We start from the raw sequence: 24652 nt of genomic DNA on the forward strand, positions 1-24652 counted from the left end.
TCCATCCACCTCCATCCACCTCCATCCACCTCCATCCACCTCCATCCACCTCCATCCATCTCCTCCATCCATCTCCATCCCACCACATCCATCCCTATCCCACCACCTCCATCCACCTCCATCCATCTCCATCCCACCACATCCATCCCTATCCCACCACCTCCATCCACCTCCATCCATCCATCTCCATCCCACCACATCCATCCCACCACCTCCATCCCTATCCCACCACCTCCACCCCCCCCCCACCATTCCCGTTCCCACCTGCGAGCAGCAGGATGAGGATCCTGCCCATGTCATGTCCCATCCCTGCGGATCCGGAGCTGACGGGACAGGAGGTGACAACAGGGACTTTGTCCCGGGTGGGGATGGTGACGATGATGTCAGCAGTGACGTCATCGGGAGACACTTCCTGGTCCCCACCCCAATGCCTTTGGGTTGTAAATGGGTGGGAATGGGCAAGGGAGGGGGAACGGGGAAAGAGAAACTGGAGATGGGATATGGAGATAACAGGTATGGGGTGTGGGGTATGGGGTATGGGATAGGAGATATGCGGTATGGCGTATGGGATGTATGGGGTATGGGATAGGGGGTATGGGATATGGGGTATGGGATATGGGGTACGGGATGTATGGGGTATGGGATATGGGGTATGGGATGTATGGGGTATGGGATATGGGGTATGGGATGTATGGGGTATGGGATATGGGGTATGGGATGTATGGGGTATGGGATATGGGGTATGGGGTTTGGGATAGGGGCTATGGGATATGGGGTATGAGGTATGGGATGTATGGGGTATGGGACAAGGGGTATGGGATAGGGGGTATGGGATACGGGGTATTTGGGGTAGGGGGTATGGGGTATTTGGGGTGTCTCTGGGTCCCTGTGACCCCCCCCGCATCCCTTCCTTCCCCCTCCCCATGGCTCCCCCTGGTGGCCTCGCACTCCCCATCAGCTCAGTCCCGATGGGGCCATGGGTTCGAATCCTGGTGCTCCCAACACGGGGTCGTCAGGGGGGGGGGGGGGTCCCCCTTTTACCCCTCCCCCCACCCCCATTTCCCCTCCCCCACAAACGGAGCTGTGGCTTAAAATCACTAAAACCTTTATTTTCAGCCCAAAATGTCCCATTCCTCCCTCCCCGCCATTGAACCCCCATATAAAGGTGGGGGAGGGGCCAAATACTCCCCCCCCACTGAACCCCACAATTACCCCTCCCTTGTGTTGTAACCCCCTCTATCACCTAACAACCCCCATAAATTACCCCATTTGGAGCTATTGAGTGTCCCCAACAACCCAACATGGGCACCCCCCCTTTTGGCCCCCCCTAGTTGGGGGTCACCCCCCAACTTTGGGGTCAGCCCCCCATTGAAGCTTACCTACAACCCCAAGTGTCTCCCACCCCATTGTCACCCACCCTAATGTCAACCGCCCGGCTTGGGGTGGTGACAGCAACTTATGGGTCAGCCCCATAGCCTGGGGGGGGTCCCCCCACCCAGGCTCAGTTGTCTTCGTCGCTGTCGTCGGGGCTGATGGCTGGGCTGGTGAGGCTGTAGGTGGGTGACGTGGGGCTGTAGCCGGGGGACGTGGGGCTGTAGGTGGACCCCTTGGGGCTGGTGGGGCTGTAGGTGGGGGATGTGGGGCTGTACTTGGGGCTGGTGGGGCTGTAGGTGGGGCTGGTGGGGCTGTATTTGGGGCTGGTTGGGGTGTAGACAGGACTGGTGGGGCTGTAGGTGGGTGAGGTGGGGCTGTACTTGGGGGTGGTGGGGCTGTAGGTGGGTGAGGTGGGGCTGTACTTGGGGCTGGTGGGGCTGTATTTGGGGCTGGTAGGGCTGTACTTGGGGCTCGTTGGGGTGTACTCGGGGGAGCTGGGGCTGTAGCTGGGGCTGGTCGGGGTGTACTTGGGGGAGGTGGGGCTGTAGCTGGGGCTGCTGGGGCTGTAGCTGGGGCTGCTGGGGGTGTAGGTGGGAGACTGCGGGGTGTAGCGGGGGCTGGAGGGGCTGTAGCTGGGAGATGTGGGGCTGTAGCTGGGGGATGTGGGGCTGTAGCTGGGCGAGGTGGGGCTGTAGTTGGGGGAGGTCGGGGTGTAGTTGGGGCTGGTGGGGCTGTAGCTGGGTGAAGTGGGGCTGTAGCTGGGAGAGGTTGGGGTATAATTGGGACTGGTGGGGCTGTAGTTGGGGCTGGTGGGGCTGTAGCTGGGCGACGTCGGGCTGTAGCTGGGTGACGTGGGGCTGTAGCTGGGCGACGTCGGGCTGTAGCTGGGAGATGTGGGGCTGTAGCTGGGCGAAGTCGGACTGTAGCTGGGGGACGTCGGGCTGTAGCTGGGCGAGGTGGGGCTGTAGCTTGGTGATGTGGGGCTGTAACTGGGCGACGTGGGGCTGTAACTGGGCGACGTCGGGCTGTAGCTTGGCGACGTCGGGCTGTAACTGGGCGATGTAGGGCTGTAGCTGGGTGATGTTGGGCTGTAACTGGGTGATGTGGGGCTGTAGCTCGGTGATGTGGGGCTGTAGTTGGGTGACGTCGGGCTGTAGCTGGGTGACGTCGGGCTGTAGCTTGGCGAGGTGGGGCTGTAGCTGGGGCTCTGTGGGGTGTAGCCCCCAGGTGAACGTGGCTCATAGGCGGGTGATGTTGGGCTGTAGCTGGGTGACATGGCACCGCCTGTAGAGAGAGGACAGAGGGGTTATTGGGGGTCCCAACACAGGTGTTGTGGGGGTTGTTTTACAGTGGTTTTGGGTGCTTTTCGTTGGGTTTGAAATGGTTTGGGTGTTGTGGTCTGGGTTTGGGGTGGTTTTGCAGTGGTTTGGGTGTTGTTGAGGTGGTGTGGGTGTTATAAAGGTGGGTTTGGGTGTTTTTGGGTTGTTGGGGTGTGGATTTGGAGCAGTTTTGCCATGCTTTGGGTGCTGTTGGGGTGGTCTGGGTGTCGTTGGGTTGTTTGGGTGTTGTTGGGGCAGTTTTGCCATGCTTTGGCTGTTGTCCAGGTGTTGTCACGTTGTTGCTGTGGGGCTGTACTTACCGGGGGAGGGGATGTAGGGGCTGGAGGGCCCAGGGGAGCCGGGGGAGCCGGGGGTCGGGGACCAGGCCGGGGAGTAACCGGGACTGAAGCCACTGGCATCCGAGGCTGCACTGGGGGAGAAGCCGGCGCCTCCGGGGGTCATCCCACTGCCTGCAATGGGGGGGGGCAAAAACAGGGGGTCAGGACCCACAACTGCCCCCCCCAATAGCACCAAGGACCCCAAACTGCCTCATGGGCCCCAAATCTGCCCCAGGGACCCCAATTTACCCCCCCAATCTGCCCCATAGCACCCCAATCCCCCCCCAACCATTCCCTTGTACCCCAATTTACCCCCCAGGCCCCCTCCCAGTGCATCCCAGTGCTCCCAGTCCGCATCACTCACCCACACTGGGGGACCAGGCCCCATAGGCGGGGGTAGCTCCTTGGTTCCAGGGCGTCATGGCTGGGGACAGGCCCCCCATGGGACTGGGGGCCGACCCAAAGAACATTCCAGTAGCTGGGAAGAAAAGGGGAGGGAGGGATTAGAGCGAACCCAATGGCTATGGAGGGATCCCAACATTCCCATCCCATCCTATTCCCATCCTCACACCTATCCATGCCCCTTTCCTGGCAGGGTGCTGGGAATCTCCATCCTCTCCCCATTCCCATCCCATCCCCGTTCTTATTTCCAGCCCTATCCCATCCTCATCCCCATTTCCATCCCCACCGCATCTCCATTCTGTCTCTATCCTATCCCCCCCATCCCATCTCCATCCTAAGCCCATCCCATGTCCATCCTATCCCCATCCCGTTTTAATTCCATCTCTGTCCTACCTCCATCCTATCTCTGTCCTACATTCATACTATTCTCATCCCATCTCTATCCTATCTCCATCATATCCCATCCCCACCCCATCTCTACCTCCATACCTCTCCCATCTCCACCCCATCTCCATCCTATCTCTATCCCATCTCCACCCCATCTCCAACCCAACCCCATCCCATCTCTATCCCATCTCCACCCCATCTCCAACCCAACCCCATCCCATCTCTATCCTATCCCCATCCTACATCCATCCCACCTCCACCTCCACCCCTCTCCCATCTCCATCCTGTCTCTATCCCATCCCCATCTTATCCCCATCCCATCTCTATCTCCATCCCTCTCCCATCTCCATCCTATGTCCATCCCATCTCTACCTCCATCCCTCTCCCATCCCCATCCCTATCCCATTCCTATTCCCATCCCTCTCCCATCCCCATCCCCACCCCATTCCCATCCCATCACTCACGCCCGCCCATGCCCATGCCGGGCAGGGTGCTGGGGATCTCCATCCTGTCTCTATGCCATCCCCATCCCACCCCATCACTCACGCCTGCCCATGCCCATGCCGGGCAGGGTACTGGGGATCTCCATCCCATCCCCATCCCCATCCCACCCCATCCCCATCCCACCCCATCACTCACACCCGCCCATGCCCATGCCAGGCAGGGTACTGGGGATCTCCATCCTGTCTCTATGCCATCCCATCCCCATCCCCATCCCTCTCCCATCCCCATCGCACCCCATCCCCATCCCACCCCATCACTCACAGCCGCCCATGCCCATGCCGGGCAGGGTACTGGGGATCTCCATCCCATCCCCATCCCCATCCCCATCCCATCCCATCCCCATCCCACCCCATCACTCACTCCCTCCCATGCCCATGCCAGGCAGGGTACTGGGGATCTCCATCCCATGCTTGCACTTCTCAGCATCCAGGAGCAGGTCGAAGCAGCCGGTCCCAGCAGGCGCCAGCTGCCCCAGCATGATGTTCTCTGACACCCCCTTCATGGGGTCACTCTCACCATGGGCTGCAGCCTCCATCAGCACGTCCACCTGGGGGGGGCAAATGGACACCAATTAGACACAAAACAGCCACAAATGGGCCCAAAACAGCCCCGAATCACACCCAAAACAGCCCCAAATCAGACCCAAAACAGACCCCAATCACACCCAAACCAGCCCCAAATCCGACCCAAAACAGACCCAAATCAGACCCAAAACAGCCCCAAACAGACCCAAACCAGCCTCAATCACACCCAAAATAGACCCAAATCAGACCCAAAACAGACCCCAATCACACCCAAAACAGCCCCAAAACAGACCCCCAATCACACCCAAAACAGCCCCAAAACAGCCCCAAATCACACCCAAAACAGCCCCAAATCAGCCCAAATTGCCCCAAATCAACCCAAAAAACATTCCCCCATCACCCCCATAGCCCCCAATACCCCATCACCCCCATTGCCCCAATTACCACCATAACCCCCATAGCCCCATTACCCCATCACACTCTTTACCCCATTACCTCCATCACCCCCATTCCCCCCTTACGCCCATCACCTCTATTCCCCCATCACCCCCTTTACCCCATTACCCCCTTTACCCCCATCACCCCCATTACCCCTTTTACCCCATCACCCCCATTCCCCCCATCACCCCCATTCCCCCATCACCCCCTTACCCCCATCACCCCCATTCCCCCCATCACCCCCATGTGCTCACAGTCTCCTCGAAGGAGCACTTCATGAGGGGTCCGGTGTCCTGGCGGTTGACACCATGACGGGTGATGGCCATGAGGTGTCCCCTCGAGGTCATGGTGTCACACAACAGCGCCAGGTGACGGTAGTTGACGTAGGAGCCGTCGAAGGAGATGACGTGGTACAGCTCACGCTCCAGGGCCTTGCGTACGGCCTCGATGCCCAGCACCTGCAGTATATGGGGTATGGGGTATATGGGGTATGGGATATGGGATGTATGGAATATGAGGTATGGGGTATATGGGGTATGGGATATGGGGTATGGGATATATGGGGTATGGGGTATGTGAGATATGGTGTATGGGGTGTATGGGGTATGGGGTATATGGGGTATGAGATGACGTGGTAGAGCTCACGCTCCAGGGCCTTGCGCACGGCCTCGATGCCCAGCACCTGGGGTGTATGGGGTACGGGGTATGAGGTATGGGGTGTATGGGGTATGGCGTATATGGGGTATGGGATATGGGGTATATGGGGTATGGGATGACGTGGTAGAGCTCACGCTCCAGAGCCTTGCGTACAGCCTCGATGCCCAGCACCTGCACAGCACCGGGGGTACCGGGTATATGGGGTGTATAGGGTATGGGGTATATGGGATATGGGGTATGTGGGGTATGGGATATGGGGTATGGGGTATATGGGATATGGGGTATGTGGAATATGGGGTATATGGGATATGGAGTATATGGGGTATGGGATATGGGGTATATGGGGTATGGGATATGGGGTATATGGGATATGTGGTATATGGGATATGGAGTATGGGATATGGCTCATGGGATCCGGTGCTCACCGTGAAGATCTCCACGATGTCATTGGACGTGGTGCGCACGGGGTCCACATCCTTCTCGCTCAGCACCCGCATGAGGCTGACGCCGTCAGTCTCCAGGATCCACTCCTGCAGGGCCTTGAACTCCCCATCCTCGGTGATGATGATCTTCTTCTTGTTGTCTGTCTGCGGGAGGTGCATGTACACCTGGGGGGAGATGGGGGTCAGCACCCGTGGGGCAGCACCCGTGGGGCAGTACCTGTGGGGCAGCACCCGTGGGGCAGCATCAGCACCCGTGGGGCAGCACCCGTGGGGCAGCCCCTGTGGGGCAGCACCCGTGGGTCCTGTGCCGGGCACCACACACCTCCATATGGAACCCCAGGTACCACCATGGGGATGCTGGGGGTGACAACAGGACCATAGGGGTCCTCAAGGCCACCAGCACCCATGGGTGCTACCTGGATGACACAACAAGCACCCATGGACCTCCTGAGGTGGCTCCAAGTGCCACTATAACCATTCTGGACCTCCTAAAGGTCCCAATGGAGAACCCCCAAGCGCTCCCCATCCCCCATAGAGCACCCATGGGTGCTGCTGGCCCCACCTTGCTGATCTGCTCGATGCCCTGCAGCGTCATGTCCGTCAGCATGTTGGACTCGATGCAGCGCAAGAAGACGTCATCATCCATCTTATCCACCACCTCCTCCTCCTGTGGGGCACAGGGTGACACTGGCTATGGGGCAGGGTCCCGGCAGCACCCATGGGTGCTCTGTGGGGCTGTGGGTCCCACCTCCTGCATCTTGTTCTCGTCGCTGTTCATGATGCGGATGCGCAGAACCAGCTTCTCTGCGTTGTCGTCATTGAAGATGCAGTTGAGGTCGTCACCGAAGCCTGACCATGGGGGGCAAGTGGGGGTCAGATGCCCTCGGGGCACATCCAGGACCATACAAACACCCCCAAAGACACCTTAAGTGCCCTTAAACCCCCTTTACATACCCTCAAACCCTCATTAGGTGCCCTCAAAACACCATTAGATGCCCCCAAACCCCCTTTAGATGCCCCCAAACCCCCTTTAGATGCCCCCAAACCCCCTTTAGATGCCCTCAAACCCCCTTCAGACACCCCCAAACCCCTTCAGACACCCCCAAACCCCTTCAGACACCCCAAACCCCTTCAGACACCCCAAACCCCTTCAGACGCCCCCAAACCCCTTCAGACACCCCCAAACGCCTTCAGACGCCCCCAAACCCCTTCAGACACTCCCAAACCCCCTTCAGACACTCCCAAACCCCCTTCAGACACCCCCAGACCCCTTCAGACACCCCCAAACCCCTTCAGACACCCCCAAACCCCCTTCAGACGCCCCCAAACCCCCTTCAGACACCCCCAAACCCCTTCAGACACCCCCAAACCCCTTCACCCCCTGCCCTACCAGCATTGATCTTCTCAGCTATCTGCTCCATGGTCAGCTTCCTGTCCGTCATGTGCTTGCGGTCCAGCTCCACGCGCAGCAGCCAGGGGGAGATGCGGCTGACATCGAAGTCAGGCATCTCATAGTAGACATTGACCCACTCCTGGTCCTCGGCCACCACCGTGCTCTGAGGGTTGGGGTCGTAGTAGATGGCGGTGTTGGCGGTCACCTTGCGCAGGGTGGTGTGCTCCAGGCGGCACAGGATGTCCTAGGGACAGGGGGGTCAGGTGGGGATGTGGGGATGGGGATGTGGGGATGGGGATGTGGGGATGGAGGAGACAGGGATGTCACAGAGCCCACAAGAACCAACACGGGAATGATGCCATGGGGATGCACTGAGCACTCAGGACATGCCACAGGGCTGGAGCCCAACACCAGCACCACCAGCACACCACCACCACCACCAGCACCAGCACAACACCACCACCACCACCACCACCACCACCATCACCACCATCACCACCACACCATCACCACCACCATCACCACACCATCACCACCATCATCACCACCATCACCACCACACCATCACCACCACCATCACCACACCATCACCACCACCATCACCACACCATCACCACCATCATCACCACCACCACCATTACCACCAACACCACAACCACACTACCACCACCATAACCACCACACCACCACCATCACACCATCACCACCACCACCCCCAGCCCCACAGTCACCAGACCTTGGCACGTTCAGCATCGCGGGCGCTCTGCCCCAGCAGGAACACGGTGAGCGAGGGGGTCTTGGGCTTCTTGGAGATGTTGATGAGCTCCTTGAGCCGCGGCACCCCCAGGGTCACGTTCTTGGCCGAGACCCCCGCGTAGTGGAAGGTGTTGAGGGTCATCTGCGTGGCCGGTTCACCCAGCGACTGTGCTGCCAGTGCACCCACCATCTCCCCTGGGTGCGCCTGTAGGGGGCAATGGGGTGATGGTGAGCTAGGGGTGATGGTGAGCTATGGGTGATGGTGAGCTATGGGTGACGGTGAGCTATGGGTGATGGTGAGCTATGGGTGATGGTGAGCTATGGGTGATGGTGAGTTATGGGTGATGGTGAGCTATGGGTGACGGTGAGCTATGGGTGACAGTGAGCTATGGGTGACGGTGAGCTATGGGTGACGGTGAGCTATGGGTGACGGTGAGCTATGGGTGACGGTGAGCTAGGGGTGACGGTGAGCTATGGGTGACGGTGAGCTATGGGTGATGGTGAGCTATGGGTGACGGTGAGCTATGGGTGACGGTGAGCTATGGGTGACGGTGAGCTATGGGTGACGGTGAGCTATGGGTGACGGTGAGCTATGGGTGATGGTGAGCTATGGGTGATGGTGAGCTATGGGTGATGGTGAGCTATGGGTGACGGTGAGCTATGGGTGATGGTGAGCTATGGGTGATGGTGAGCTATGGGTGATGGTGAGCTATGGGTGATGGTGAGCTATGGGTGACGGTGAGCTATGGGTGATGGTGAGCTATGGGGTGATGATGAGCTATGGGGTGATGGTGAGTTATGGGTGATGATGAGCTATGGGTGATGGGGAGCTATGGGTGATGGGGAGCTATGGGGTGATGGGGAGCTATGGGGTGATGGGGAGCTATGGGGTGATGGAGCGCACCAGGCGCCCTTCGCTTCCAGACACACATGGATCTACCACTTAAGAGCTGTGAGGCTGAGCTCTAGACACTGTATGTACCACTCAGACCCACATATGTACTCCTCAGACCCACATATCTACCCTTTAGAGCCCTGGAGCTAAGCTCTAGACACCATATGTACCCCTCAGCCCCCCATATCTGCCCCTCAGCCCCCCATATCTACCCCTCAAACCCCCATATTTACCCCTCAGCCCCCCCACGTCCCCCCCACCGCTGCTCACAATGGCCTGGTTGAACTTGGACTCGATCTCGCCCAGGAGCCAGTCGAAGGCCTCCCCGCTGAGGCGGAACTCGTCGGCCATGCGGCGGGCGCAGAGCGTGGAGCGCAGGTGGATGTTGAAGAGCAGGGTGGCGTTGTGCTGCGCCTGCCGGCTCAGCGGGTCCTCCCCGTTCACGATCACCAGGCGGCGGCTCAGCTCCCGCACCCCTGCCGCACGCAGGCGCATTACTACAGCCTTACTACGGCCTTACTATGGGGTTACTATGGGGCTACTACGGGGTTACTACGGCCTTACTACGGCCTTACTATGGGGTTACTATGGGGCTACTACGGGGTTACTACGGCCTTACTACGGCCTTACTATGGGGTTACAATGGGGCTACTATGGGGTTACTATGACCTCGTTACTACGGCCTTACTACAGAGTTACTACAGCCTTACTACAGGGTTACAATGGGGTTACTACAGCCTTACTACGGGGTTACTACGGCCTTACTATGGCCTTATTACTACAGCCTTACTACAGGGTTACTATGACCTTACTGCAGGGTTACAATGGGGTTACTACGGCCCTACTACGGGGTTACAATGGGGTTACTATGACCTTATTACAGGGTTACTATGGCCTTACTACAGGGTTCCCACTGATCCACTACAGGGTTACTATGACCTTATTATGGGGTTACTACAGATCCACTACAGGGTTACTATGGCCTTACTAAGCTCCATCAGAACCTTAATCCCCCCCTCCCACCCTCCTGGGGGTCCCCCAGACCTCCTGAACCCAGCACCAACCCCAAGGCCCCCCCAGGCCCTTCCCCACTCACCCTCCACCACTTTGATGGGGTGCAGGTCCGAGGGCAGCCTGGAGTTGATGTGGAAGATCTTCTGCGCGTTCCAGATCATGCGGAGCAGGTTGCAGGGGAGCACGACCTGGGGGGCAGGAGCCCCACAATGGGGGCAGGAGCTCAAACATGGGGCTCAGGAGCCCCAAAATAGGGGATACCACCTCAAAAATGGAGTTTAGGAGGTGATCCCCATCAGGAGATGATGGAACCTCCATGGAGCTCCCCATTGGCTTTGGGTCCTCCTGACCCCCATCAGGAGATGATGGCACCTCCATGGAGCTCCCTGACCCCCATAAGGATGCTGTGCCCCCCCCATAGCACTGACCTTGCTGTCCCCGGTGGGGAAGATGACCCTGAGGACCTCCCTGTCCTCCCTCATCTTCTCGAACTCCCTCTCGAGCTCGTTCTGGATGTGGGCATTGGACAGGATGTCCTTGACCAGCTCCTCCTGCAGCGTCCGGCGCAGAGCCCGCTCGTTGGTGCAGTCAAACTTGAACCTGGGGGGCACAGAGGGGGGCAAGAACATGGGGGGCACCAAGATGGGGGCAGAGATGGGCACCAGAACATGGGGGGCACCAAGATGGGGTCAGAGATGGGGACAAGAACATGGGGGGCACCAAGATGGGGTCCAACGTGTAAAGAAAGAGGTTGGGGACCCCAAGATGGGCTCCAATGTGGACAGAAGGAGGTTGGGGACCCCAAGATGGGGTCCAACATGGACAGAAGGAGGTTGGGGACCCCAAGATGGGGTCCAACATGGACAGAAGGAGGTTGGGGACCCCAAGATGGGTGTTGGGGACCCCAAGATGGGCTCCAATGTGGACAGAAGGAGGTTGGGGACCCCAAGATGGGTGTTGGGGATTCCAAGATGGGTGTTGGGGACCCCAAGATGGGCTCCAACATGAGCAGAAGGAGCTTGGGGACCCCAAGATGGGTGTTGGGGACGCCAAGATGGGTGTTGGGTACCCCAAGGTGAGTGCTGAGGACCTCAAGATGGGTGTTGTTGGACCCCAAAATGGGTGTTGGGGACCCCAAGATGAGCTCCAACATGGTCCAAATCACCTTGAGGCCCCCAAGACATCTCCCCCTCAACCCTCACTCCCCTTCCAGCCCCATAACCAACCCCCCCACTCTGTGTGTGTGTCCCCCCCTTACTTCTTCTCGAAGGCCTTGTTGGAGGGCTTGAGCGTGGCCAGGTTCTGGAACTCCACGCTCTCCCCAGCCAGCCCATCCTCCCCATAGCGCAGCTGCACCACCTGGTTGATGGAGTTCCTCACTGTGGCATCGTACTTCACCATCACCGACTCCATGGACTTGATCAGCCGGCGCTGGATGTACCCTGGGGGCAACGGGGGGGTCAACGGCTCTATGGGGTCTATGGGTTGGGGGGGTGAGCATCACGGATGGGGGTGGGAGGCATCTGGGGAGGGGTTGGGGGGTCTTAAACATCATGGATGGGGGGCAGGAGACATCTAAGGAGGGGTTGGGGGGTACTGAACATCATTAATGGGGCCCAGGAGGCATCTGGGGAGGGTTTGGTTGACCCCAAACCCCATTGAAAGCCCTTAGGAGGCATCTAGAGGGGGTCTGATGGACCCCAAACCCCATTGAAAGCCCTTAGGAGGCATCTAGAGGGGGTTGATGGACCCCAAACCCCATTGAAAGCCCTTAGGAGTCACCTAGAGGGGCTTTGCCAGACCCCACACCCCATTGAAAGCCCTTAGGAGGCATCTAGAGGGGGTTTGATGGACCCCAAACCCCACTGAAAGCCCTTAGGAGGCATCTAGAGGGGGTTGATGGACCCCAAACCCCATTGAAAGCCCTTAGGAGTCACCTAGAGGGGCTTTGCCAGACCCCACACCACACCCCCAGCAGGTACACAAGGCCCTGCCCCACAGCACGCCCGCTATGGGGCAGCCCCTAACCGGTCTCAGCCGTCTTGACAGCAGTGTCAATGAGACCCTCACGGCCACCCATGGCATGGAAGAAGAACTCGGTGGGGGTCAGCCCGGCCAGGTAGGAGTTCTCCACGAAGCCGCGGCTCTCGGGGCCATAGTCATCCTTGATGAAGTGGGGCAGGGTCCTGTGCTTGAAGCCAAACGGGATCCGCTTGCCCTCCACGTTCTGCTGCCCCACAACTGCAATGACCTGGGGGGGAATGGGGACCGGTCATGGACACTGGGGATACACATGGAGACACCAGAGATACACATGGAGGCACCAGAGATACACATGGGGACACCAAAGATACACATGGGGACACCAAAGATACACATGGAGACACCAAAGACATCATGGAGACACCAGAGATACACATGGAGACACCAAAGATACACATGGAGACACCAAAGATACACATGGGGACACCAAAGATACACATGGAGGCACCAAAGATACACATGGAGACACCAAAGATACACATGGAGACACCAGAGATACACATGGGGACACCAAAGATACACATGGAGACACCAAAGATACACATGGGGACACCAAAGATACACATGGAGGCACCAAAGATACACATGGAGACACCAAAGACATCACGGGGACACCATAGAGCTAGGAGATGTTGATCTTGGCGCATCAAACCCCATTGTGCCCTTCTCAAAGCCCATTGAGATCCTCCTGGCACCCCTCAAACCCCACTGAAACCCCCCCAAACCCCATTGCAACCCCCCCAAGACCCCATAGACCCCATATGGACCTGGGAGATGTTGATCTTGGAGCCCTTGGTGCCTAAGGAGCTCCATCAGACCCCATTGAACCCCCCCCAAACCCCATTGAAAACCCCCAAAACCCCACTGAAACCCCCTCAAACCCCACTGAAACCCCCTCAAACCCCACTGAAACCCCCTCAAACCCCATTGCAACCCCCCAAACACCATTGCAACCCCCCAAGACCCCATAGACCCCATATGGACCTGGGAGATGTTGATCTTGGATCCCTTGGTGCCCAAGGAGCTCCATCAAACCCCATTGAGATCCTCCTGAAACCCCTCAAACCCCACTGAAACCCCCTCAAACCCCATTGAAACCCCCCCAAGACCCCATAGACCCCATATGGACCTGGGAGATGTTGATCTTGGATCCCTTGGCTCCAGACACCACCATGGACTTGAAGTTGTTGTACTCGGAGAGGGATTTCTGTGCCGAGGAGCCTGTCTTGTCACGAGCATCATTGAGGATCCGGTTGACCTGGTTCTCGAAGGTCTGGCGCAGGGTGTTCCCTGGGGTGGGCTCCAGCTCGTTGTTGTGGGCCTTCTCTATCACCTGCACACATGGGGGCAATGGGGTGAGCTGGGGGCACCCATAGATGGGCTGGGAGCACCCATAGAGGGGATCGGGGGCACCCAATGGGAGCCAGGAGCACCCATAGATGGCACCCAATGGGAGCCAGGAGCACCCATAGAGGGGATCAGGGGCTCGTTGTTGTGGGCCTTCTCTATCACCTGCACCCATGGGGACAGCGGCAGGGTCAATGGGGTGGGCTGGGAGCACCCAATGGGAGCCAGGAGCACCCATAGAGGGGATCAGGGGCACCCAAAGGGACCCATGGGACACCCCACAGTGGGACCAGAGCACCCCAAAACCCAACAGGGGCAGCCACAGGGTGAAGGATGGGGTGCAGAGCACCCATAGAGGGGTGCAGGAGCACCCAAAGGGAGCCAGGAGCACCCATAGAGGGGTGCAGGAGCACCCCAACCCCCACCTCAATGACATCCTGCTTGGCCTTCTTGATGGTGTTCTGGATGTCCTGGTAGGTCTTGGCATCGGCGATGGAGTCCCCAATGCCAATGGTGTGCCCTAGAGATGGGGGGCAATGGGGGTCAATGGGTGCTCCCCACCCCTGGGGACCCCAAAACCAACCCAGGGCTATGGGGTCCAACCCAAACGGGTCCCAGACCCCCATGTCCATAGTGACCATCCCAAATGGTGTCCATAGACCCACAGACCCCCATTGACCCCAATGTCCCCATTGCTTCCATGTCCCCATTACCCTCAGTGCCCCATTACCTCTATGATCCCTACTGCCCCCATGTCCCCATAACATCCATTACCCCCATCACCCCCATTGCTCCCCATGTCCCCATCACTCCCATCACCCTCATTGTCCCATCACCCCCCATGTCCCCATCACCCCCATCACCCCTCATGTCCCCATCACCCCCATCACCCCCCATCACCCCCCATGTCCCCATCAGCCCCATGTCCCCATTACCCCCATCACCCCATCACCCCCCATGTCCCCATCCCCCCTCTGCCCCCCCTTCCCCCGCACCCTCGATGAGCAGCCAGTTGTTGATGACAGTCTGGATGTTGCTGTAGAACAGTCGGGTGGTGTCATGTCCCATCTCCAGGTAGGAGATGTGCACCAGGGACCCGGCTGACGTCCCCAGGGACTTCTTGCACAGGATGCCCATGATCAGCTCCCCGTTCTCCACGATCACCTGGAGGGGGGGGGACAACACCCGGGGGTGGTACCGGTACCCACAGGGACACAGACACCTCCTTAGGTACCACTGAACCCCTTAGGTACCATTGAACCCCCTTAGGTACCATCGAACCCCTTAGGTACCATCGAACCCCTTAGGTACCATCGAACCCCCTTTAGATGCCCTCAAAGCCCTTTAGGTGCCCCAAAACCCTCTTCAGACACCCCCAAATCCCCTTCAGACACCCCCAAACCCCTTCAGACACCCCCAAACCCCCTTCAGACACCCCCAAACCCCTTCAGACACCCCCAAACCCCCTTCAGACACCCCCAAACCCCTTCAGACACCCCCAAACCCCCTTCAGACACCCTCAAACCCCTTCAGACACCCCCAAACCCCCTTCAGACACCCCCAAACCCCCTTTAGACACCCTCAAACCCCTTCAGACACCCCCAAACCCCTTCAGACACCCCCAAACCCCCTTTAGACACCCTCAAACCCCTTTAGACACCCCCAAACCCCTTCAGACACCCCCAAACCCACCTTGGTGTCCCCAGGGGAGATGTGCTTGTAGGGCCCGCTGTCCTCATCATCGGGGTGGGTGCTGTGGGTCCGGATGCAGTTGATGTGACCAGGGATGATGAGGGAGAAGATCTGCTTCCCAGTCCAGAGCGGCCGCGGCTTCAGGATGGCTGGTTGGGGAACCTTCCCATCCCACGTGGACAGGAACATGAGCAGGTTCATCACCTCCCCCTATGGCAATGGAGCGGGGTCAGCATCACTGGGTGATGGAGAGCATCCCACTGGGGTCCTATGGAGCATCCCATTGGGGTCCTATGGGATCTGGATCCGTCCGATCCATCAGGGAGATGCTGTGGAGCATCCTATTGGGGTCCTATAGGGACCCAGAGCCTTCATCACTAGAAGATGCTATGGAGCATCCCATTGGGGTGCTATGGGAACCAGATCCTTCATCACTAGGAGATGGCTCCATATCTCCTCACAGAGGTCCATAAACACCCACAGTGCCCCATAGACACCCCATAGACACCCATATCTCCCCATACCCTCTGCAGGAACACATCCCACTTGGTGAACTTGCGCACAGCGGTGAGCACCCATAGACACCCCATAGACCCCCCACAGACCCCATACCCTCTGCAGGAAGACATCCCTCTTGGTGAACTTGCGCACGGCAGTGAGCACCCATAGACACCCACAGACCCCATAGACACCATAGACACCATAGACACCCCATATCTCCCCATAGAGCCCCATAGATCCCTATGAACACCCATACCCGCTGCAGGAAGACATCCCTCTTGGTGAACCTGCGCACAGCGATGAGCACCCATAGACACCCCATATCATCCCATAGACACCATAGACACCCATATCTCCCCATAGACACCCATATCACCCCATAGACACCCCATAGACACCCCACAGACCCCATACCCGCTGCAGGAACACGTCCCTCTTGGTGAACTTGCGCACGGCAGTGAGCACCCATAGACACCCCATATCATCCCATAGACACCCCATAGGGCCCCATATCATCCCATAGACACCCATATCACCCCATAGACACCCCATAGACACCCCATAGACACCCCATAGATCCCTATGGACACCCATACCCGCTGCAGGAAGACATCCCTCTTGGTGAACTTGCGCACAGCCGTCAGCGTGTCCTGCACGATGCCCATGACCGGCCGGTTGGCCTGTGGGGTCACAATCATACGCGGCACCATGGCCAACTCCTGGATCTCTGCTCGGGTCTCCAGCGACTGCGGCAGGTGCAGGTTCATCTCATCCCCATCGAAGTCTGCGTTGTAGGGGGTGGTCACACTGGTAACAGGGGGAATGGGTTAGGGGGAGGCTGTGGGGCTGGCTATGGGGCTGGCTATAGGGATATGGGGTAGGGTATTGGGTGTTGTATGGGGTGGTCACACTGGTAACAGGGGGCAATGGGTTAGGGGGAGGCTGTGGGGCTGGGGGATGTGGGGATAGGGTATTGGGTGTTGTATGGGGTGGTCACACTGGTAACAGGGGGAATGGGTTAGGGGGAGGCTGTGGGGCTGGGGATGGGGCAGGGGATGGGGATAGGGTATTGGGTGTTGTACGGGGTAGTCACGCTGCCGACAGGGGGCAATGGGTTAGGGGGAGGCTGTGGGGCTGGATATGCGGCTGGGGGATATGGGGATATGGGGCTGGGGGATATGGGGATATGGGGCTGGCTATGGCACAGGGGATGGGGATAGGGTATTGGGTGTTGTACGGGGTGGTCACGCTGGGGACGGGGGGCAATGGGTTAGGGGGAGGCTGTGGGGCTGGATATGGGGCTGGGGGATATGGGTCAGGGTTATGGGTCAGGGTTATGGGTCTCACCTGAGGTTGAGGCGGAAGGTGGACCAGGGCAGGATGCGCACACGATGTCCCATCATGGACATCTTGTGCAGGGTTGGCTGCCGGTTGAAGATGACAATGTCCCCATCGCACATGTGCCGCTCCACCTGCAATGGGGGGGGTCAGCACCCCAAAGTGGGGCAGAAACACCCAAAATGGGGCAGAAACAACCCAAAATGGGGCAGAAACACCCCCAAAATGGGGCAGAAACACCCCCAAAATGGGGCAGAACACCCCAAAGTGGGGCAGAACACCCCAAAATGGGGCAGAAACACCCCCAAAATGGGCCAGAACACCCCCAAAGTGGGGCAGAAACACCCAAAATGGGGCAGAACACGCCAAAATGGGGCAGAACTGCCCCAAAACAGGGTTGGCCCCAAAAAATGGCATCTTCCAGGGCCCTAAAAGCTGGAAGTTGAACCCAAACTGGCCCCAGAGTAGGGGGTGCCCCTGTATTGGGGTCACCCCTGTATTGGGGTCCCCTTGTATTGGGGACACCCCTGCATTGGGGTGCCCCATCTTGGGGTCCCCCCCTGTATTTGGGTGCCCCTGCATTGGGGTCACCCCATTCTGGGTTCACCCTGTATTGGGGTCCCCCGTTTTGGGGTGCCCCATTTTGGGATCCCTCCTGCATTGGGATCCTCTGGTTTGGGGTGCCCTATTCTGGGGTCCCCCTGTGTTAGGGTCCCACCTGTATTAGGGTGCCCCATTATGGGGTGCCCCTGCATTGGGATGGGGGTACCTTGTAGCCCGTCTGCAGGTGTAGGTCGCTGGGTTTGGGGTGGAAGCGGAGGTCAATGCGGTCCCCATTGTCCCTAATGATGTACTTGGCCCCCGGGTACTGACTGTTGCCGCGGCGCACCAGCTCCTGCAGCCTGTGAGGGCACAGCCGGCACGTGGGCAACAGGTACAGCCGGAGCAATACCAAAACACCCCAGAAACACCCCAAAACCACACCAAAACACACCCGAAACACCCCAAACACACACACCAAAAACACACCCAAAACAGCCCAAAAACACCCTAAAAACACACCCAAAACAGCCCAAAAACACCCTAAAAACACACCCAAAACAGCCCAAAAACAGCCCAAAAACACCCCAAAATCACACCCGAAGCAACCCTGAAAACACCCCAAAACACACCAAAACGACCCAAAACCAACCCAAACACACCGAAACACCCCAAAAACACCCTAAATCACCCCAAAATCCCCCTAAATCACCCCAACCCCCCCCAAACACAGACCTGTCAATGTTGAAAGGGGTGACAATCTCAGTGAAGCTCATCTTGGCAGCAATAGGATGGATCCACCACATCCATCACCCACCATAACACCCCAAATACACCCCAAAACCACCGGAACACCCCAAACCCCCCTGAAATCACCCCAAAACACAGACCTGTCGATGTTGAAGGGGGTGACAATCTCAGCGAAGGTCATGTTGGCAGCGATGGAGCCACCACACCCATAACCCACCAATAACACCCCAAATACACCCCAAATCACCCCAAAAACACCCTAAAAACACCCTAAATCACCCCAAAAACACCAAAACACCCTAAATCACCCCAAAACACAGACCTGTCGATGTTGAAGGGGGTGACGATCTCAGCGAAGGTCATGTTGGCAGCGATGGATCGGGGCACCCCCACTTGGTCGATGGCCAGGTTGGGGTCGGGGGTGATGACTGTGCGGGCGCTGAAGTCCACCCGCTTGCCCATGAGGTTGCCCCGTACACGACCCTCCTTGCCCTTGAGCCGCTGCTTTAGGGACTTGAGGGGACGCCCTGACTTCTGCATGGCCTGGGGGGGGAGAAATGGGGGTTATGGGGGGGGAATGGGGGTAACAGGGGGGAAATGGGGGTTATGGGGGGGGAAATGGGGGTTTGGGGGGGGAGAAATGGGGGTTATGGGGGGAAATGGGGTTTTGGGGGGGAGAATGGGGGTTATGGGGGGAGGAAATGGGGGTTACGGGGGGAAATGGGGGTTACAGGGGGGAAATGGGGGTTATTGGGGGGAAATGGGGGTTACAGGGGGGAAATGGGGTTTTGGGTGGGGGAAATGGGGGTTACGGGGGGGGAAAGAGGGGGTTCGGGGGGGGTGATGCCCCAAAACCATCCTGGGATGAGGTGTTAGGGGAGGGATGCGATGGAGAGTCAATAGGAGGCAGGAATCAACCCCATCCTCATCCTGGTCCCCATGGGGCTCCTCCTGTCCCCTTGTGCTGCCTCCCAGCACCCATGGGTGTCCCTCTGGGGATGGTCAGGACCAAGACCATGGTGCAGATCCCATCTCCATCCCCATTCCCATCACCCATCCCCATCACCCATCCCCATCACCCACCTCCATCACCCACCTCCATCACCCACCTCCATCACCCACCTCCATCACCCACCTCCATCACCCACCTCCATCACCCACCTCCATCACCCACCTCCATCACCCACCTCCATCACCCACCTCCATCACCCACCTCCATCACCCACCTCCATCACCCACCTCCATCCCCTATTCCCATCCCCACCTCCATCACCCCTCCCCCACCCCCCCACCCCTATCCCCTCCCCCACCCTGGGCAGTCCAGGCAGCTCGTTGTCCACCATGGTGGCCACATGGAACTGGAGCAGTTTGACATCCTCAGCAATGACGTGTGCGGCTGCTCCGTTCTGCTCATTGCGCCGCAGCTGGTTGTTGATCTTCACGATGTCAGCCAGCTTGTGGGTCAGGTCATCCTGGGGGGGGGCAAAGAGTGAGGTGGGGGGGGCAGGAGTGATGGGGGGCAGGAAAGGTAATGGGGGGCAACAAAGGCAATGGGGGGGCATTAAAGGCAATGGGGGGCAGCAAAGGTAATGGGGGGGCAGCAAAGGCAATGGGGGGATCAAAGGCAATAGGTGGACCCATCTATAACCCCCCTAAAGGTACCTATAACCCCCTAAAGATGTCTATGACCCCCTTAAAGTATGTACGAACCCCCTAAAGGTACCTATGAACCCCTAATGGTATCCATAACCCCCATAGGGTGTCTATAAACGCCTAAAGGTGTTCAGTACCCCCATAGGTACCATATCTGACCTGGTTCCTCGCAGAGCCCTGCATGACCACAGTGGGGCGCACAGCCGGGGGGGCACAGGCAGCACTGTGCACAGGGAACCCCAAAACCCCTTCAGGACCCCCATAGGGTATGTATATACCCCCCATAGGTACTGTATCTAACCTGGTTGCGTGCAGAGCCCTGCATGACGACCGCAGGCCGCACAGCCAGGGGGGGCACAGGCAGCACCGTGCACAGGGAACCCCAAAACCCCTTCAGGACCCCCATAGGATGTCTATAACCCCTATAACTAACCTGGTTGCGTGCAGAGCCCTGCATGACGACCGCAGGCCGCACAGCCAGGGGGGGCACCGGCAGCACCGTGCACAGGGAACCCCAACACCCCTTCAGGACCCCCATAGGGTATCTATGTACCCCATAGGGTATCTATAACCCCCATAGGTACTGTATCTAACCTGGTTGCGTGCAGAGCCCTGCATGACAACCGCAGGCCGCACAGCCAGGGGGGGCACCGGCAGCACCGTGCACAGGGAACCCCAAAACCCCTTCAGCACCCCCATAGGGTATCTATAACCCCCATAGGATGTCTATGTACCCCTATAGGTACCATATCTAACCTGGTTGCGTGCAGAGCCCTGCATGACGACCGCAGGCCGCACAGCCAGGGGGGGCACAGGCAGCACCGTGCACACCATCCACTCGGGGCGCGCGAACTTGGGGTCCATGCCCAGCACCAGACACTCCTCATCTGAGATGCGCTTGAAGACCTCGTGCACCCGCTCGGGGCTCAGCAGGATCTTCTTGTCCTGGGAGTCCTCGTTCACGTGCTTCCATTCGGCATAGAGCTCCAGCCCCGAGCGCCGGATGCGCGGCTGGTACCGACCGCAGCCACCGTGGCCCTGGGGGGATATGGGGATGGGGTGAATGGGGGAGATGGGGGTGATGGAGGTGATGAGGGAGATGGGGAATGGGGTTAATGGGGATGGGGAAATGGGGAAGATGGGGATGGGGGAATGGGGTTAATGGGGATGGGGTTTACGGGGATGAGGGATGGGGGAATGGGGATGGGGGGAATGGGGTTAATGGGGATGGGGAAATGGGGGAGATGGGGATGGGGAATGGGGGGAATGGGGGAGATGGGGAATGGGGGAGATGGGGATGGGGTTAATGGGGTTAATGGGGATGGGGTTTACGGGGATGAGGGATGGGGGAATGGGGTTAATGGGGATGGGGTTTACGGGGATGAGGGATGGGGGGAATGGGGTTAATGGGCTTAACAGGGAATGGGGGAATTGCTTTTCTTGCACTTATGGGTCCAGAGGGGTCACTTATGGATCCAGAGGGGTCACTTATGGGTCTGGGGGCTCACTTATGGGGCCAGAGGAATCACTTATGGATCTATGATCTCAGTTACGGGTCCAGAGGGCTCACTTATGGATCCATAGGGATCACTTATGGATCCATGATCTCACTTATGGGTCGGGGGCCTCACTTATGGGTCGCACCTTGTCCCTGGCCAGCTCGTCGTCGCCGTCAGGCTGCTCCACCCCAAACTTGTGGTCCATCTCCTCCCCACCCTCACAGATGTTCTTCCCCTTGCACAGGTCATAGACGTGTGACAGCCGCTTCTTGGGCTGCCCCTTGGACTTGGCCAGGATGTCCCGGATCTTGGGGTTGTTCTGGGGGGAAACAGAGAGATTTGGGGTGAAAACAGAGCGGTTTGGGAAAAACAGCAGTTTGGGGTCAGAAAACAGCAGTTTGGGGTCAGAAAACAGCAGTTTGGGGTCAGAAAACAGCAGTTTGGGGTCAGAAAACAGCAGTTTGGGGTCAAAAAACAGCAGTTTGGGGTCAAAAAACAGCAGTTTGGGGTCAAAAAACAGCAGTTTGGGGTCAGAAAACAGCAGTTTGGGGTCAGAAAACAGCAGTTTGGGGTCAGAAAACAGCAGTTTGGGGTCAAAAACCAGCAGTTTGGGGTGAGAATAGTGTATTTTGGGGTAAGAAAAGGGTGTTTTGGGGTTAGAGAAGGGCGTTTTGGGGTTGGAAAATGATGTTTTAAGGTTAGAAAAGGGCATTTCAAGAAAAAAAATGGTGTTTTGGGGTCAAAACCCCTCATTTTGGGGTCAAAAAAACCTCATTTTGGGTCTTCAGAACCCACTTTGTCTCCCTTGATGCCCCCCCCTTGGCTCCCCCCCTCCCAACACAGCCCCCGACCCATCCCCATTGGGAAGCCCCATGGGTTGCAGGGCCGGCTATGGGGCTGTGCGGCCGCCCCCCAAGTGTGGGGCAGCCCCTCACCGAGTCCACCAGCAGCTTGGAGCAGAAGAAGCAGACGCAGCGAAGGATCTTCATGGTCTTGGCCAGGAATCCCACATGGAAAACAGGCTTGGCCAGCTCGATGTGCCCAAAGTGACCCGGACACTCCGTCATGTTCCCTATGGGGAATGGGAATGGTGGGAATGGGAAAGGGGGAATGGGGGGAATGGGAAGGGGGGGAATGGGAAGGGGGAATGGGAAGGGGCAATGGGAATGGGGGGAATGGGAATGGTGAGGGGGGAATGGGGAGGGGGGAATGGGAATGGGGGGAATGGGAATGGTGAGGGGGGAATGGGGAGGGGGGAATGGGAAGGGGGGAATGGGAAGGGGGGAATGGGAAGGGGGAAAGGGGGGAATGGGAATGGGGGGAATGGGTGTTTGCAGCCCCACAAATGGGGTCAGAAAGGGGGTGGGTTCAGCCCCAAAAGGGAGGGGATTTGACCCCAAAGAGGGATGATTTGGCCTTAAATGGGGCAGGGGAGAAGTTTCACCCCCAAAATGGGGTTGGTTCTACCCCAAAAAGCGACTGTTCCATCCAAATTAGGGGGTGTTGTGATCCCAAAGCTCCCCCAAAAAGGGGGTGCCTCCCTCAATAAAAGGGAGCTCATTCCCCCCCCAATGGCTGCTTATGGGGGGCAATGGGGCAGCCCCTTGATGTCCCTGTGTGTGTGTGCCCCCCATTTGTGGGGTGCCCAACTCACCAGCACAGGTCTGGCAGCGCCCTGTCCTCTCAATGACACCCTGCCGAGGGTCCATGAGCCCCCCAAGTTTGGGGCGCCCCCCTTCTGTGGTCTCAGGGTACTTGATGCCCCCCTCGGTCACCGACATCCGTTTCTATGGGGGGGAAAGGGGAAACTGAAGCACAGAGGGAGCCCCAAAACCCTCCCAATTCACCCCAAAGAGATGGGGGACCCCAAACCCCCCCTTTAAGCGGTTGCAACCACATTCAAGCACCCCAATAATCACCCAAGGCCCCCCCAGCACCTCTGGGGACACCAAAGCCCCTCCAGGGACCCCAATATCACCCCGCAAACACCCCAATAGTGCTTGAAGAACCATTGGGGCCTCCTGGAAGCTCAATGGGGACCCCCAAACTCCCCTTTAGGAGCCATTGGGGCCTCCTTGAGGCTCAATGGGGACCCCCAGACACCCCAATAGTGCTTTAAAACCCATTGGGGCCTTCTGGAGGCTCAATAGGGACTCCAAAAGTGCCTTAAGAACCATTGGGGCCTCCTTGAGGCTCAATGGGGACCCCTAAGCACCCCAATAGTGCTTTAAAAGCCATTGGGGCCTTCTGGAGGCTCAACAGGAACCTCAATAGCCCCTTATGAGCCATTAAGGCCTCCTAGAGGCTCAATGGGGACCCCAAAACTCCTCCCGAGCACCCCAAAGCCTCCCGAGGGCCCCTTCAAGGCCTCATCACGGCTCCCCCCCCCCCCCCATCCTGTGGGGGGCGCTCTCCCCCCCCCGGGGCCTCTCTGTCTCCCGCTCTCGTTGCCTCGCCGCCATTTCCCGTTCCCCCCCCAACCTCAGCCGCTTTCCCGTCCCCATTCCCGTTCCCATTCCCGTCCCCATTCCCATTCCCATTCCCATTCCCATTCCCATTCCCGTCCCCATCCCATCCGGTACCATCTCATCGGGGCTGAGGATCCCGAACTGCACCCGCTTGATGGTGCGCAGCGGGCAGGCGCTGTCTCCGGAGGGCGGCCCGCCGTGCATGGCGCCGGCCGGAACGCGGCCCCGGCGGCCGCTTCACGTCCCGAGCACCCCACAGACTCTGCCCCACACTTATGGGGCTAAATCCGGTTAATCCCCTTCCTTTAGGGACCGGCGCAACCGGAGCCTCCCCCGCTGAGGTCCGGCCGCGGCGCGGTCCCGCTCCAACTGAGGTA

General features: G+C 58.5%; 1 protein-coding gene across 4 annotated transcripts; it reads right to left on the bottom strand.

Moving 5' to 3' along the window:
• Positions 1 to 1237: 1237 nt before the first annotated feature.
• POLR2A (RNA polymerase II subunit A) lies at positions 1238 to 24479 on the bottom strand. 4 transcript variants are annotated; one of them, XM_034072223.1, is made up of 29 exons: positions 24390 to 24479; positions 23462 to 23594; positions 22743 to 22879; positions 21953 to 22126; positions 21065 to 21346; positions 19966 to 20127; positions 18978 to 19198; positions 18135 to 18267; positions 17375 to 17499; positions 16624 to 16834; positions 15527 to 15736; positions 14830 to 14998; positions 14260 to 14354; positions 13617 to 13820; positions 12473 to 12695; positions 11703 to 11886; positions 10873 to 11044; positions 10527 to 10632; positions 9701 to 9906; positions 8516 to 8740; positions 7777 to 8023; positions 7135 to 7235; positions 6949 to 7053; positions 6369 to 6551; positions 5541 to 5744; positions 4685 to 4871; positions 3396 to 3509; positions 3014 to 3163; positions 1238 to 2658 (listed from the first exon to the last, which is right to left on the bottom strand). In XM_034072223.1, exons 1-29 carry the CDS (start codon positions 24477 to 24479, stop codon positions 1502 to 1504), a joined length of 5910 nt encoding a protein of 1969 aa, XP_033928114.1. In that variant the 3' UTR covers positions 1238 to 1501. The 4 variants fall into 4 exon arrangements, with proteins under 4 accessions (XP_033928114.1, XP_033928116.1, XP_033928115.1 ...); XM_034072225.1 differs by lacking the exons at positions 21065 to 21346; positions 21953 to 22126; positions 22743 to 22879; positions 23462 to 23594; positions 24390 to 24479 and adding an exon at positions 20742 to 20809; XM_034072224.1 differs by lacking the exons at positions 21065 to 21346; positions 21953 to 22126; positions 22743 to 22879; positions 23462 to 23594; positions 24390 to 24479 and adding an exon at positions 20610 to 20677.
• Positions 24480 to 24652: the final 173 nt, after the last annotated feature.

Source organism: Melopsittacus undulatus, chromosome 25 (genome assembly GCF_012275295.1).
Source record: "Melopsittacus undulatus isolate bMelUnd1 chromosome 25, bMelUnd1.mat.Z, whole genome shotgun sequence".
Taxonomy (NCBI): Eukaryota; Metazoa; Chordata; class Aves; order Psittaciformes; family Psittaculidae; genus Melopsittacus; species Melopsittacus undulatus.